Below are 15233 nucleotides of genomic sequence, written 5' to 3'. Positions count from 1 at the left end.
ATCTGGATCTGCACCAAAACGTGCTTTGGTCCAAGCTTGCCCGCTCTACAACGATTTATGGAAATCTCTGATGTCTTTTGTCTCCTGTGGTAACTAACTTACTATGCAACCTTCTGAAATTCAAATCATTGGTGGTTGGACGGTGCTTGTGTGTGCTTAGTTGGTGTTTTGCAGCACATTTACCCTTTCGCCATGGTGCTACGGTGCTGTCTTGCACATTGGGAGTCAACCCCGCCTCCCTCGCTGTCTTCCTCTAGGTCCCTGTCTCAGGACCGCAGCAGTCCGTCGCCTTGGACGGACCTCCTGGCGCAGCCTCACAAACACAAGGAGCTGGCCCACCACTGCAGTCTGCTGCAGGAGCATTACCAGCAGAGCTTCGCCAGAGGTAAACACTCTGCAGACCACACGTGGCAAAGTCATTTTGTGTTACTTTCAACAGTCAATACTATTATTACACCATTTTTTTTAATGCATTTTATTAGTACATTTTTAAAAAACTAAAATGTCAAAAAAAATATGGTAAATTGCAATAATATCACCTGAAAATGTAGTGTATGTTAGGTAAATTATTATATAATGTAGTGTATATTACTGTAAATCATTATATAATGTAGTGTATATTACTGTAAATGGAAAAACAGTACTGCTGTTTTTCCTTTTATGGTAAAGAAAGGCAGCTCAGTTGCCAGAATTTTACTGTAAAATGAACATTAGTTTTTTTTTTTTACTGTAAATAAAAAAAAACTGCAATTTTACAATAACATTTTGCCACCTGAGCTGGGGAAACCTATGCACTTCATGATGTTCAATATTTATTGACTATTTATTTGCAAAGAAAAGACAACTAAACAAACCATTTGACACAGTTTTTCCAACTGGGGAAAAATCTGCGCTTCTAGATGTTCAATATTTATTGAAGTGCAATTTTTGCTGACAAATATTGAGTCCAGTTTTTTTTTTACATTGGCAACAAAAAGACAACAAAACAAACCACCCAAGAGTTTTTCCAACTGGTGATAAATCTGCACTTAAAGATGTTCAAAATCTATTTATGTGCAGAGTCCATTTTATTTTGGCATTGGCAATAAAAGGACAACATAACAAACCACCCAAGAGTTTTTCCAACTGGTGATAAATCTGCACTTAAAGATGTTCAAAATCTATTTATGTGCAGAGTCCATTTTATTTTGGCATTGGCAATAAAAGGACAACATAACAAACCACCCAAGAGTTTTTCCAACTGGTGATAAATCTGCACTTAAAGATGTTCAAAATCTATTTATGTGCAGAGTCCATTTTATTTTGGCATTGGCAAAAAAAAGACAACAAAACAAACCACCCAACAGTTTTTCCAACTGGTGATAAATCTGCACTTAAAGATGTTCAAAATCTATTTATGTGCAGAGTCCTTTTTATTTTGGCATTGGCAACAAAAAGACAACAAAACAAACCACCCAACAGTTTTTCCAACTGGTGATAAGTCTGCACTTAAAGATGTTCAAAATCTATTTATGTGCAGAGTCCATTTTATTTTGGCATTGGCAAAAAAAGACAACAAAACAAACCACCCAACAGTTTTTCCAACTGGTGATAAATCTGCACTTAAAGATGTTCAAAATCTATTTATGTGCAGAGTTCATTTTATTTTGGCATTGGCAAAAAAAAGACAACAAAACAAACCACCCAACAGTTTTTCCAACTGGTGATAAATCTGCACTTAAAGATGTTCAAAATCTATTTATGTGCAGAGTCCATTTTATTTTGGCATTGGCAAAAAAAAGACAACAAAACAAACCACCCAGCAGTTTTTCCAACTGGTGATAAATCTGCACTTAAAGATGTTCAAAATCTATTTATGTGCAGAGTCCATTTTATTTTGGCATTGGTAACAAAAAGACAACAAAACAAACCACCCAACAGTTTTTCCAACTGGTGATAAATCTGCACTTAAAGATGTTCAAAATCTATTTATGTGCAGAGTCCATTTTATTTTGGCATTGGCAAAAAAAGGACAACAAAACAAACCACCCAAGAGTTTTTCCAACTGGTGATAAATCTGCACTTAAAGATGTTCAAAATCTATTTATGTGCAGAGTCCATTTTATTTTGGCATTGGCAAAAAAAGACAACAAAACAAACCACCCAGCAGTTTTTCCAACTGGTGATAAATCTGCACTTAAAGATGTTCAAAATCTATTTATGTGCAGAGTCCATTTTATTTTGGCATTGGCAAAAAAAAGACAACAAAACAAACCACCCAGCAGTTTTTCCAACTGGTGATAAATCTGCACTTAAAGATGTTCAAAATCTATTTATGTGCAGAGTCCATTTTATTTTGGCATTGGTAACAAAAAGACAACAAAACAAACCACCCAACAGTTTTTCCAACTGGTGATAAATCTGCACTTAAAGATGTTCAAAATCTATTTATGTGCAGAGTCCATTTTATTTTGGCATTGGCAAAAAAAGGACAACAAAACAAACCACCCAAGAGTTTTTCCAACTGGTGATAAATCTGCACTTAAAGATGTTCAAAATCTATTTATGTGCAGAGTCCATTTTATTTTGGCATTGGCAAAAAAAGGACAACAAAACAAACCACCCAAGAGTTTTTCCAACTGGTGATAAATCTGCACTTAAAGATGTTCAAAATCTATTTATGTGCAGAGTCCATTTTATTTTGGCATTGGCAAAAAAAGACAACAAAACAAACCACCCAACAGTTTTTCCAACTGGTGATAAATCTGCACTTAAAGATGTTCAAAGTCTATTTATGTGCAGAGTCCATTTTATTTTGGCATTGGCAAAAAAAAAGACAACAAAACAAACCACCCAACAGTTTTTCCAACTGGTGATACATCTGCACTTAAAGATGTTCAAAATCTATTTATGTGCAGAGTCCATTTTATTTTGGCATTGGCAAAAAAAAGACAACAAAACAAACCACCCAACAGTTTTTCCAACTGGTGATAAATCTGCACTTAAAGATATTCAAAATCTATTTATGTGCAGAGTCCATTTTATTTTGGCATTGGCAACAAAAAGACAACAAAACAAAGTATTTGACACAGTTTTTCCAATGGGGGAAAAATCTGCGCTTCAAGATGTTCAATATTTATTGAAGTGCAATTTTTGCTGACAAATATTGAGAGTCCATCTTATTTTTGGCATTGGCAACAAAAGAGACAACCACCACCCGACACTTTTTCCAACTGGGGAAAAATCTGCACTTCAAGATGTTCAAAATGTATTTAAGTGCTATTTTTGCTAACAAATAATGAGAATCCATTTTATGTTGGCATTGGCGACAAAAAGACAACAAAACAAACCGTTCAACACAGTTTTTCCAACTGGGGAAAAATCTGCACTTCAAGATGTTCAATATTTATTGAAGTGCATTTTTTGCTGACAAATATTGAGTCCATTTTATTTCTGGCATTGGCAACAAAAAAGACATCAAAAACCACCCGACAGTTTTTCTAACTGGGGAAAAATTTGCACTTCAAGATGTTCAATATTCATTGAAGTTTAACTTTTGCTAACAGATATTGAGAGTCCATTTTATGTTGGCATTGGCAACAAAAAGACAACAAAACAAACCATTCGACACAGTTTTTCCAACTGGGAAAAAAACCGCACTTCAAGATGTTCAATATTTATTGAAGTGCATTTTTTGCTGACAAATATTGAGTCCATTTTATTTTTGGCATTTGCAACAAAACAGACCAGCCGACATTGTTTTTCCAGCTGTAGAAAAATCTGCACTTCAAGATGTTCAATATTATTAAACTGCAATTTTTGCTGACAAATATTGAGAGTCCATTTTATTTTTAGCATTGGCAAAAAAAATACAACAAAACAAAGTATTTGACACAGTTTTTCCAGCTGAGGAAAAATCTGTGCTTCAAGATGTTCAATATTTATTGAAGTGCAATTTTTGCTGACAAATATTGAGAGTCCATCTTACTTTTGGCATTGGCAACAAAAAAAGACAACAACCACCCGACACTTTTTCCAACTGGGGAAAAATCTGCACTTCAAGATGTTCAAAATGTATTTAAGTGCTATTTTTTGCTAACAAATATTGAGTCCATTTTATTTTTGGCATTGACAACAAAAAAAAACATCAACAACCACCCGACAGTTTTTCTAACTGGGGAAAACTTTGCACTTAAAGATGTTCAATATTCATTGAAGTTCAATTTTTGCTAACAGATATTGAGAGTCCATTTTATGTTGGAATTGGCAACAAAAAGACAACAAAACAAACCATTCGACACAGTTTTTCCAACTGGGGAAAAAAACGCACTTCAAGATGTTCAATATTTATTGAAGTGCATTTTTTGCTGACAGATATTGAGTCCATTTTATTTTTGGCATTGGCAACAAAAAAAGACATCAAAAACCACCCAACAGTTTTTCTAACTGGGGAAAAATCTGCACTTAAAGATGTTCAAAATCTATTTATGTGCAGAGTCCATTTTATTTTGGAATTGGCAACAAAAAGACAACAAAACAAAGTATTTGACACAGTTTTTCCAACTGGGAAAAAAAACGCACTACAAGATGTTCAAAATTTATTTTAGTGCTATTTTTGCTGACAAATATTGAGAGTCCATCTTATTTTTGGCATTGGCAACAAAAAAGACAACAACCACCCGACACTTTTTCCAACTGGGGAAAAATCTGCACTTCAAGATGTTCAAAATGTATTTAAGTGCTATTTTAGCTAACAAGTAATGAGAATCCATTTTATGTTGGCATTGGCGACAGAAAGACAACAAAACAAACCATTCGACACAGTTTTTCCAACTGGGAAAAAAAAACGCACTTCAAGATGTTCAATATTTATTGAAGTGCATTTTTTGCTGACAGATATTGAGTCCATTTTATTTTTGGCATTGGCAACAAAAAAAGACATCAAAAACCACCCAACAGTTTTTCTAACTGGGGAAAAATCTGCACTTAAAGATGTTCAAAATCTATTTATGTGCAGAGTCCATTTTATTTTGGAATTGGCAACAAAAAGACAACAAAACAAAGTATTTGACACAGTTTTTCCAACTGGGAAAAAAAACGCACTACAAGATGTTCAAAATTTATTTTAGTGCTATTTTTGCTGACAAATATTGAGAGTCCATCTTATTTTTGGCATTGGCAACAAAAAAGACAACAACCACCCGACACTTTTTCCAACTGGGGAAAAATCTGCACTTCAAGATGTTCAAAATGTATTTAAGTGCTATTTTAGCTAACAAGTAATGAGAATCCATTTTATGTTGGCATTGGCGACAGAAAGACAACAAAACAAACCATTCGACACAGTTTTTCCAACTGGGAAAAAAAAACGCACTTCAAGATGTTCAATATTTATTGAAGTGCATTTTTTGCTGACAAATGTTGAGTCCATTTTATTTTTGGCATTGGCAACAAAAAAGACATCAAAAACCACCCGACAGTTTTTCTAACTGGGGAAAAATTTGCTCTTCAAGATGTTCAATTTTTGCTAACAGATATTGAAAGTCAATTTTATTTTTTGGCATTGGCAACAAAAAGACAACAAAATAAACCATCTGACACAGTTTTTCCAACTTGGGAAAAATCTGCTCTTCAAAATGTTCAATATTTACTGAAGCAATTTTTGCCTACAGATATTAAATCATTTTATTTTTGGCATTGGCAACAAAACAGACCAGCCGACGTTGTTTTTCCAGCTGTAGAAAAATCTGCACTTTAAGATGTTTGATATTGAACTGCAATTTTTACTGAAAAATAGCGAGAGTCCATTTTATTTTTGACATTGGCAACAAAAAGACAACAAAACAAACCATCTGACACAGTTTTTCCAACTGAGGGAAAATCTGCGCTTCGAAATGTTCAATATTTACTGAAGCAATTTTTGCCTACAGATATTGAGTCCATTTCATTTTTGGCATTGGCAACAAATTGACCAGCCGATATTGTTTTTCCAGCTGTAGAAAAATCTGCACTTCAAGATGTTCAATATTATTAAACTGGATTTTTTGCTAACAAGTATTGAGCCTTCATTTTATTTTTGGCATTGGCAAAAAAAAGACAACAATACAAAGTATTTGAAACAGTTTTTCCAACTGGGAAAAAAAACGCACTTCAAGATGTTCAATATTTATTGAAGTGCATTTTTTGCTGACAAATATTGAGTCCATTTTATTTTTGGCATTGGCAACAAAAAAAGACATCAAAAACCACCCAACAGTTTTTCTAACTGGGGAAAAATCTGCACTTAAAGATGTTCAAAATCTATTTATGTGCAGAGTCCATTTTATTTTGGCATTGGCAACAAAAAGACAACAAAACACAGTATTTGACACAGTTTTTCCAACTGGGAAAAAAAACGCACTTCAAGATGTTCAAAATTTATTTTAGTGCTATTTTTGCTGACAAATATTGAGAGTCCATCTTATTTTTGGCATTGGCAACAAAAAAGACAACAACCACCCGACACTTTTTCCAACTGGGAAAAAATCTGCACTTCAAGATGTTCAAAATGTATTTAAGTGCTATTTTTGCTAACAAGTAATGAGAATCCATTTTATGTTGGCATTGGCGACAGAAAGACAACAAAACAAACCATTCGACACAGTTTTTCCAACAGGGAAAAAAAACGCACTTCAAGATGTTCAATATTTATTGGAGTCCATTTTATTTTTGGCATTGGCAACAAAAAAGACATCAAAAACCACCCGACAGTTTTTCTAACTGGGGAAAAATTTGCTCTTCAAGATGTTCAATATTCATTGAAGTTCAATTTTTGCTAACAGATATTGAAAGTCAATTTTATTTTTTGGCATTGGCAACCAAAAGACAACAAAAGAAACCATCTGACACAGTTTTTCCAACTGGAGAAAAATCTGCGCTTCAAAATGTTCAATATTTACTGAAGCAATTTTTGCCTACAGATATTGAGTCCATTTTATTTTTGGCATTGGCAACAAAACAGACCAGCCGACTTTGTTTTTCCAGCTGTAGAAAAATCTGCACTTTAAGATGTTTGATGTTGAACTGCAATTTTTACTGAAAAATAGCGAGAGTCCATTTTATTTTTGACATTGGCAACAAAAAGACAACCAAACAAACCATCTGACACAGTTTTTCCAACTGGGGGAAAATCTGCGCTTCGAAATGTTCAATATTTACTGAAGCAATTTTTGCCTACAGATATTGAGTCCATTTTATTTTTGGCATTGGCAACAAATTGACCAGCCGACATTGTTTTTCCAGCTGTAGAAAAATCTGCACTTCAAGATGTTCAATATTATTAAACTGGATTTTTTGCTAACAAATATTGAGAGTTCATTTTATTTTTGGCATTGGCAAAAAAAAGACAACAATACAAAGTATTTGAAACAGTTTTTCCAACTGGGGAAAAATCTGCGCTTCAAGATGTTCAATATTTATTTAAGTGCAATTTTTGCTGACAAATATTGAGTCCATCTTATTTTTGGCATTGGCAACAAAAAAGACAACAACCACCCGACACTTTTTCCAACTGGGGAAAAATCTGCACTTCAAGATGTTCAAAATGTATTTAAGTGCTATTTTTGCTAACAAATAATGAGAGTCCATTTTATGTTGGCATTGGCAACAAAAAGACAACAAAACAAACCATTCGACACAGTTTTTCCAACTGGGGAAAAAAACGCACTTCAAGATGTTCAATATTTATTGAAGTGCATTTTTTGCTGACAAATATTGAGTCCATTTTATTTTTGGCATTGGCAACAAAAAATACATCAAAAACCACCCGACAGTTTTTCTAACTGGGGAAAAATTTGCACTTCAAGATGTTCAATATTTGTTGAAGTTCAATTTTTGCTAACAGATATTGAGAGTCCATTTTATTTTTGACATCGGCAACAAAAAGACAACAAAACAAGCCATCTGACACAGTTTTTCCAACTGGGGAGAAATCTTCACTTCAAGATGTTCAATATTTATTGAAGTGCATTTTTTGCTGACAAATATTGAGTCCAGGTTTTTTTTGGCATTGGCAACAAAAAAGACATCAAAAACCACCCGACAGGTTTTCTAACTGGGGAAAAATTTGCACTTCAAGATGTTCAATATTCATTGAAGTTCAATTTTTGCTAACAGATTTTGAGAGTCCATTTTATTTTTGACATTGGCAACAAAAAGACAACTAAACAAACCATTTGACACAGTTTTTCCAACTGGGGAAAAATCTGCGCTTCTAGATGTTCAATATTTATTGAAGTGCAATTTTTGCTGACAAATATTGAGAGTCCATCTTACTTTTGGCATTGGCAACAAAAAAAGACAACAACCACCCGACACTTTTTCCAACTGGGGAAAAATCTGCACTTCAAGATGTTCAAAATGTATTTAAGTGCTATTTTTTGCTAACAAATATTGAGTCCATTTTATTTTTGGCATTGGCAACAAAAAAGACATCAAAAACCACCCGACAGTTTTTCTAACTGGGGGAAAATGTGCACTTCAAGATGTTCAATATTCATTGAAGTTCAACTTTTGCTAACATATATTGAGAGTCCATTTTATGTTGGAATTGGCAACAAAAAGACAACAAAACAAACCATTCGACACAGTTTTTCCAACTGGGAAAAAAAACGCACTTCAAGATGTTCAATATTTATTGAAGTGCATTTTTTGCTGACAAATACTGAGTCCATTTTATTTTTGGCATTGGCAACAAAAAGACAACAAAACAAACCATATGACACAGTTTTTCCAACTGGGGAAAAATCTGCGCTTCAAAATGTCCAATATTTACTGTTTGCCTACAGATATTGAGTCCATTTTATTTTTGGCATTGGCAACAAAATAGACCAGCCGACATTGTTTTTCCAGCTGTAGAAAAATCTGCACTTCAAGATGTTCAATATTATTGAACTGCAATTTTTGCTAACAAATATTGAGAGTCCATTTTATTTTTGGCATTGGCAAAAAAAAGACAACAATACAAACCATTTCAGACACAGATTTTCCAACTGGGGAAAAATCTGCGATTCAAAATGTTTGATATGAATTGAAGTGCAATTTTTACCTACAGATATTGAGTCCATTTAATTTTTGGCATTGGCAACAAAACAAACCACCCAACACAGTTTTTCCACCTGGTGATAAATCTGCACATCAAGATGTTCAATATTATCGAACTATTAAGTCCATTTTATTTTTCTCATTGGCAACAAAAAAGAAAACAAAACAAACCATCTGACACAGTTTTTCCAACTGGGGATAAAATCTACACTATTACTGAAATGCAATTTTTCGATAAAATAGTAATTTAGGATATGTATAGTATTGACATTGGTAAAAAATACTACAGTAAGGAAAATTACTGTATGTTTATTGACTTTTAAAGGGTTTCTTGCATTATTATGATTGCATTGGTGCTTAATTTCCAACTATCCAACATTATCATTGCCAATTGTAAGCTTTTGACTTTAAATAATAACGAGCTGCATTGTGATATGGGCATTTAAATGTGTTTAAAGTTGCAATAAAAAGCTTTATATTAGATTGCAGAAACCTTGGCACTAAATGTTTGCCTCAGGTCAGAGCTTCTAAATGAGGTCACTGCCTATTAAAGCACTGAAATCAGTTATTTTTTGTGTGTGTGGTTGGAAAGCTTTCTAAGTCTCTCTCGGTGGCTTTCAGGTGTCTACCGGAGCCTGCAGCAGTCCTACAGCATCAGCTCCCAAGACGTCCTGATGGCCATGGACTACTGCGAGGAATCCCTGCAGGAGATGGACATCACCTCTTTCCTGCAGACCCTCTGCGGACACATCAGGGTCTTCAGGGAGAACGGCCAGTCTCCGCCTCAAAATCCCAAACCCACGGAGAGGTCTGCTACCTTCACCATTGGAGAGGTGGAGGAGGAAAAACCCGATGTCAAGTCTGCTGTGGCCTCCATGTCCAGGTGAGAGCAAGGAGCAGTGATAGCCCATGTGCCATTCAGGGTCTTATTTTGGATTTTTGTTATTTAGTTTTGAGATGGAAGATGCCAGTGAAGTTGAACCCGGAGGACCAGCTCCCGTAACCAAGACGTCCAGGCTCCCAGTGTTCCCCCTGGAGATGCTCCAGACGCATCCCACCTGTGACATGTGTCCAGGTGTGCACACAATTATCCAGGTGAGGTCTCGGAGGGACAGTAAACACAAAAGAAATACAATTAAACCAAAAAAAAAAAGTGGGGGGAAAAACAGCAAAAAGACATATTAGGATAGGATAGGACAGGGGTCGGAACCTTTTTGGCTGAGAGAACCATGAAAGCCAAATATTTCAAAATGTATTTCCGTGAGAGCCATGTAATATTTTTTAACACTGAATACAACTAAATGCGTGCAATTATAAGCAAGACCAACAGAGTATAATAAGTCCCTTATTGTTTTTAATAAAAGTGTTATTCTAAACCAATAATAAATATCAATCAATCAATGTTTATTTATATAGCCCCAAATCACAAATGTCTCAAAGGACTGCACAAATCATTACGACTACAACATCCTCGGAAGAACCCACAAAAGGGCAAGGAAAACTCACACCCAGTGGGCAGGGAGAATTCACATCCAGTGGGACGCCAGTGACAATGCTGACTATGAGAAACCTTGGAGAGGACCTCAGATGTGGGCAACCCCCCCCCTCTAGGGGACCGAAAGCAATGGATGTCGAGCGGGTCTAACATGATACTGTGAAAGTTCAATCCATAGTGGCTCCAACACAGCCGCGAGAGTTCAGTTCAAGCGGATCCAAGACAGCAACGAGAGTCCCATCCACAGGAAACCATCTCAAGCGGAGGCGGATCAGCAGCGTAGAGATGTCCCCAACCGAAACAGGCAAGCAGTCCATCCTGGGTCCGAACGAGTGGTCCATCCTGGGTCTCGACTCTGGACAGCCAGTACTTCATCCATGGTCATCGGACCGGACCCCCTCCACAAGGGAGGGAGGGGACATTGGAGAAAAAAGAAAAGAAGCGGCAGATCAACTGGTCTAAAAAGGAGGTCTATTTAATTGCTAGAGTATACAGATGAGTTTTAAGGTGAGACTTAAACGCTTCTACTGAGGTAGCATTTCGAACTGTTACCGGGAGGGCATTCCAGAGTACTGGAGCCCGAACGGAAAACGCTCTATAGCCCGCAGACTTTTTTTGGGCTCTAGGAATCACTAATAAGCCGGAGTCTTTTGAAGGCAGATTTCTTGCCGGGACATATGGTACAATACAATCGGCAAGATAGGATGGAGCTAGACCGTGTAGTATTTTATACGTAAGTAGTAAAACCTTAAAGTCAAATCTTAAGTGCACAGGAAGCCAGTGCAGGTGAGCCAGTATAGGTATATATGTATGTATATATGTATATAAAGGTATATACAGTATAGGTACATATGTATGTATGTATGTATATAAAGGTATATACAGTATAGGTATATATGTATGTATATAAAGGTATATACAGTATAGGTATATATGTATGTATATAAAGGTATATACAGTACAGGCGTAATATGATCAAACTTTCTTGTTCTTGTCAAAAGTCTAGCAGCCGCATTTTGTACCAACTGTAATCTTTTAATGCTAGACATGGGGAGACCCCAAAATAATACGTTACAGTAATCGAGACGAGACGTAACAAACGCACGGATAATGATCTCGGCGTCTTTAGTGGACAAAACGGAGCGAATTTTAGCGATATTACGGAGATGAAAGAAGGCCGTTTTAGTAACGCTTTTAATGTGTGACTCAAGGGAGAGAGTTGGGTCGAAGATAATACCCAGATTTTTTTACCGAGTCACCTTGTTTTATTATTTGGTTGTCTAATGTTAAAGTTGTATTATTAAATAGAGGTCGGTGTCTAGCAGGACCGATAATCAGCATTTCCGTTATTTTGGCGTTAAGTTGCAAAAAATTAGCGGACATTCATTGTTTAATTTCATTAAGACACGCCTCCAACTGACTACAGTCCGGCGTGTTGGTCAGCTTTAGGGGCATGTAGAGTTGGGTGTCATCAGCATAACAGTGAAAGCTAATACCGTATTTGCGTATAAATATAATACTTCTTACCAATACTGCAACATCTTGAACAGGTGCTATAGAAAACGGATGGTTGGATTAAAATGGATGAGAATGTTTTATAATTTGAACGTTATTTTTAACACTGTGATTACCATCGGAATTATTCATTACTTATCACGTTAAGCAATGTCAGCTAAGATTTATCAGAGAGCCAGATGCAGTCATCAAAAGAGCCACATCTGGCTCTAGAGCCATAGGTTCCCTACCCCTGGGATAGGACTTTATTGGCATTGCACAAGTACAACAAAACTATGTTTTCAGCACAGACCCCTTCAAATTTAGACAAACAATGTACAGGGTTACAGAACTGGGCGCCAGATGGGGAAAAAAGGTAAAACGCTGGGGAAGAAGATGAGTAAAAAAAAATACAATCTAGACTGGGCTCCTAAGGGCCCAGTCTGGAGTGGGAAAAAAACCTCAATGCCACATAAACATGTTACATGTAATCACGACAACTCGCAACAGAGGGAGGGGAGTTGGGGCCCTGGAGGTCGACCTGCTGCTATAAAGCACTGCCAGCCGTCCATCGACCCGATAAGGGAATCAAGCGGTGGTGAAAGCGTGGGGTGAGGTTGGGGGGTGTTGATGTAGTGCAGGGGTAGGGAACCTATGGCTCTAGAGCCAAATGTGGCTCTTTTGATGACTTCATCTGGCTCTCAGATAAATCTTAGCTGGCATTGCTTAACACAGGGCTGTCCAAAGTGCGGCCTGCGGGTCATTTTTTAACGGCCCCACGGCACATTTTAAGAATACAATTAAAAAAAGAATAAAAAACATAAAAAGTGGTATAAAAGAGCAAACAGGTGAAATGTAACAAGAAATTGTTGCAATGCTTACTTTTATAACACAAAGCTGCCATGCAGGCCGTTTCTTTCTTTAAAAAAGAATAATAAATCAAAATCAATGTCATTTTGAATTATTGACCTATTCAAGGCTTTGATTACATCACATTAAATATTCCACTTTGAGATATTTTTGGCGGAAAATGTTGCATATTTTGTGTTATACCATTTAAAAAAACTGAGCTGTTTTTTTTTTTTAAGAAGGGCCTAAAACAAACAAAACATAAACAACAATAAAACTTAAAATTGACGCATATATCTGAAGTTGATCTCGAGATTATTGTGCTAAAAGTAAACAGTAAAAAAAATGTATAATTTATTTTTTAACACTTTAATAAGTAGGAAACTTTTGGATCCCCAATTATTTTAGTGTGATTTGTTTTTAAGTGTCATTGCTCAAAAAATAAGAATTAATCAAAATCCAAAATTAAGGCTCCAATTATTATATAATCTCAAACATCCCACCTAAAAAAGTTATTGGGTGAAAATATTGCATATTTAGTGTTTTTTCTATTTCTTTTTTCTAATGTTGATCTAGAGATTTAAAACCTGCATAATAATAAAAATTATAATACAGAATAATGACACATTTTTAATATTTTTTGATTGACCAAAACCTTTGGGGTCCCCGGGATCATAACTGAGTGGAGGCCTAAATGTATATTTTTTATACATATATTGTATTGGTTTTTAGAATAAAAATTATGAAAATGGCCCCCGCTTGCTCTGATTTTTCAGTGTGCGGTGGGCACCCCTGGCTTAACACGATAATTATGAATAATTCCGCTAGTAAGCACAGAGCTAAAAATAACGTTCAAAATACAAAACATTCTCATGCATTTTATCCATCCATCCGTTTTCTACCAGACTTGTTCAAGAAGTCGCATTAATGGTAAGAAGTATTCGATTTATTATTGGTTAACTTCAGAATAATAATGTTATTAAAACGAATGAGGGATTTATTATACTCTAAACATGTTGGTCTTACTTAGAAATGCACACATTTAGTTGTATTCAGAGTTAAAAAATATTATATGGCTCTCACGGAAATACATTTTTAAATATTTAGCTTTCATGGCTCTCTCAGCCAAAAAGGTTCCCGACCCCTGATGTAGTGTACATAGGCCTGGGGCCGTTCTGTATGCAAGCAAAAGTTTGACCCCAGGTGTCGTTGAGGAGGGAGGGAGGTCAAAAGCGTCCATCGTTGAGGAGTCCTGAGGGGGATTTTTTTTCAGAACAGCCTGCTCCTGTTGTTGCATCAAGGCCATTCAAGGGAGTCAAATCGTAGATTAGGATTTAGTTTTCCCGCGAGCAGGCATTACAATGGCTTGTCTGTTCTATTCTCATATCCAATTGTTCCCTTTCAACCAGCTTTTCCACGATGTGATCCATCTTGCGATTCAGTTCAGAAATCGCCCCAGACTGTGATCCCGGAGCCCGGCCCAATCCTTCCATTGCGACGAACAGCCTTTGGGCTCCTTGAGTGGCTGCCCTCGTCTTACGAATTTGACGATACACCAGAGCAATGCCCAGCCCAATCAGCTAGTCCCCGGCGATCACGGTTCCAAATAGGTAGATGTCTTCCACGTCCTCGATGGAAAGGACTGTGAGGCACATGATTCTCCTTTTATCCCAGGAATCTCTCACGTACCCCGCAGCAATGGTTCCCTCAGGGCAGCCAGGCTCCCCAGAACCTCTTTTCCTCGTCGAAAAGATTTTGTCGATTGAGTCGAGAGACCAGCTAATCATTTCCATGTCTGATGTTCACATTTGGAGGACAGCGCAAAGAAAGAGGCTTCAAAAAAGTGTAGACAGGACAAAACTAAGAGAGCAAGCAGGCAGAAGAAGGGAGTGGAAAAAAATAGGAAACTGTTTATAAGATTTGTTTTTTAAAAATGGTGTCCAGGGTGTACCCTGCCTTCCGCCCGATTGTAGCTGAGATAGGCGCCAGCGCACCCCGCGACCCCGAAAGGGAATAAGCGGTAGAAAATGGATGGATGGGTCTGCAAACTTGTATTTTTCTTCAAATGTTGACCACCCCAGACTTAAAGTAATCTCCCTCAACCTCAACAGGAAAAATTTGTGGGGATCATATCCCACTACTTCAAACCTGTGCCTTCCAACCCACATTACTTCTTCTACTGCCCGCCATCTTCCAAGAGAGAGGTGAGTCCACCAAGGCTGCGTTCAATTACCTTTTTTTTTTTGTGCCCATATGCTTTTTCATCTCAGTCTGAACAGTGCAGTTCATAAAACCAAAAATAAAATATTATTAAGAAAAGTTATTGTCCATATTG

The 15233-nt window shown here is 36.6% G+C and overlaps 1 protein-coding gene across 1 annotated transcript in view; it reads left to right on the top strand.

The window, feature by feature from the left end:
• szt2 (SZT2 subunit of KICSTOR complex) overlaps positions 1-15233 on the top strand; it is a 222500-nt gene that overhangs the window by 60102 nt on the left and 147165 nt on the right. Inside the window, exons 26-29 of the mRNA XM_061887771.1 lie at positions 258-385; positions 9682-9943; positions 10011-10155; positions 15010-15102. Coding sequence (XP_061743755.1) covers positions 258-385; positions 9682-9943; positions 10011-10155; positions 15010-15102 — 628 coding nt within the window. The remainder of the gene's footprint in view (positions 1-257; positions 386-9681; positions 9944-10010; positions 10156-15009; positions 15103-15233) is intronic.

This window comes from Nerophis ophidion, linkage group LG26 (genome assembly GCF_033978795.1).
Source record: "Nerophis ophidion isolate RoL-2023_Sa linkage group LG26, RoL_Noph_v1.0, whole genome shotgun sequence".
Classification (NCBI taxonomy): Eukaryota; Metazoa; Chordata; class Actinopteri; order Syngnathiformes; family Syngnathidae; genus Nerophis; species Nerophis ophidion.
This window is presented reverse-complemented; position numbering and strand designations above follow the sequence as displayed.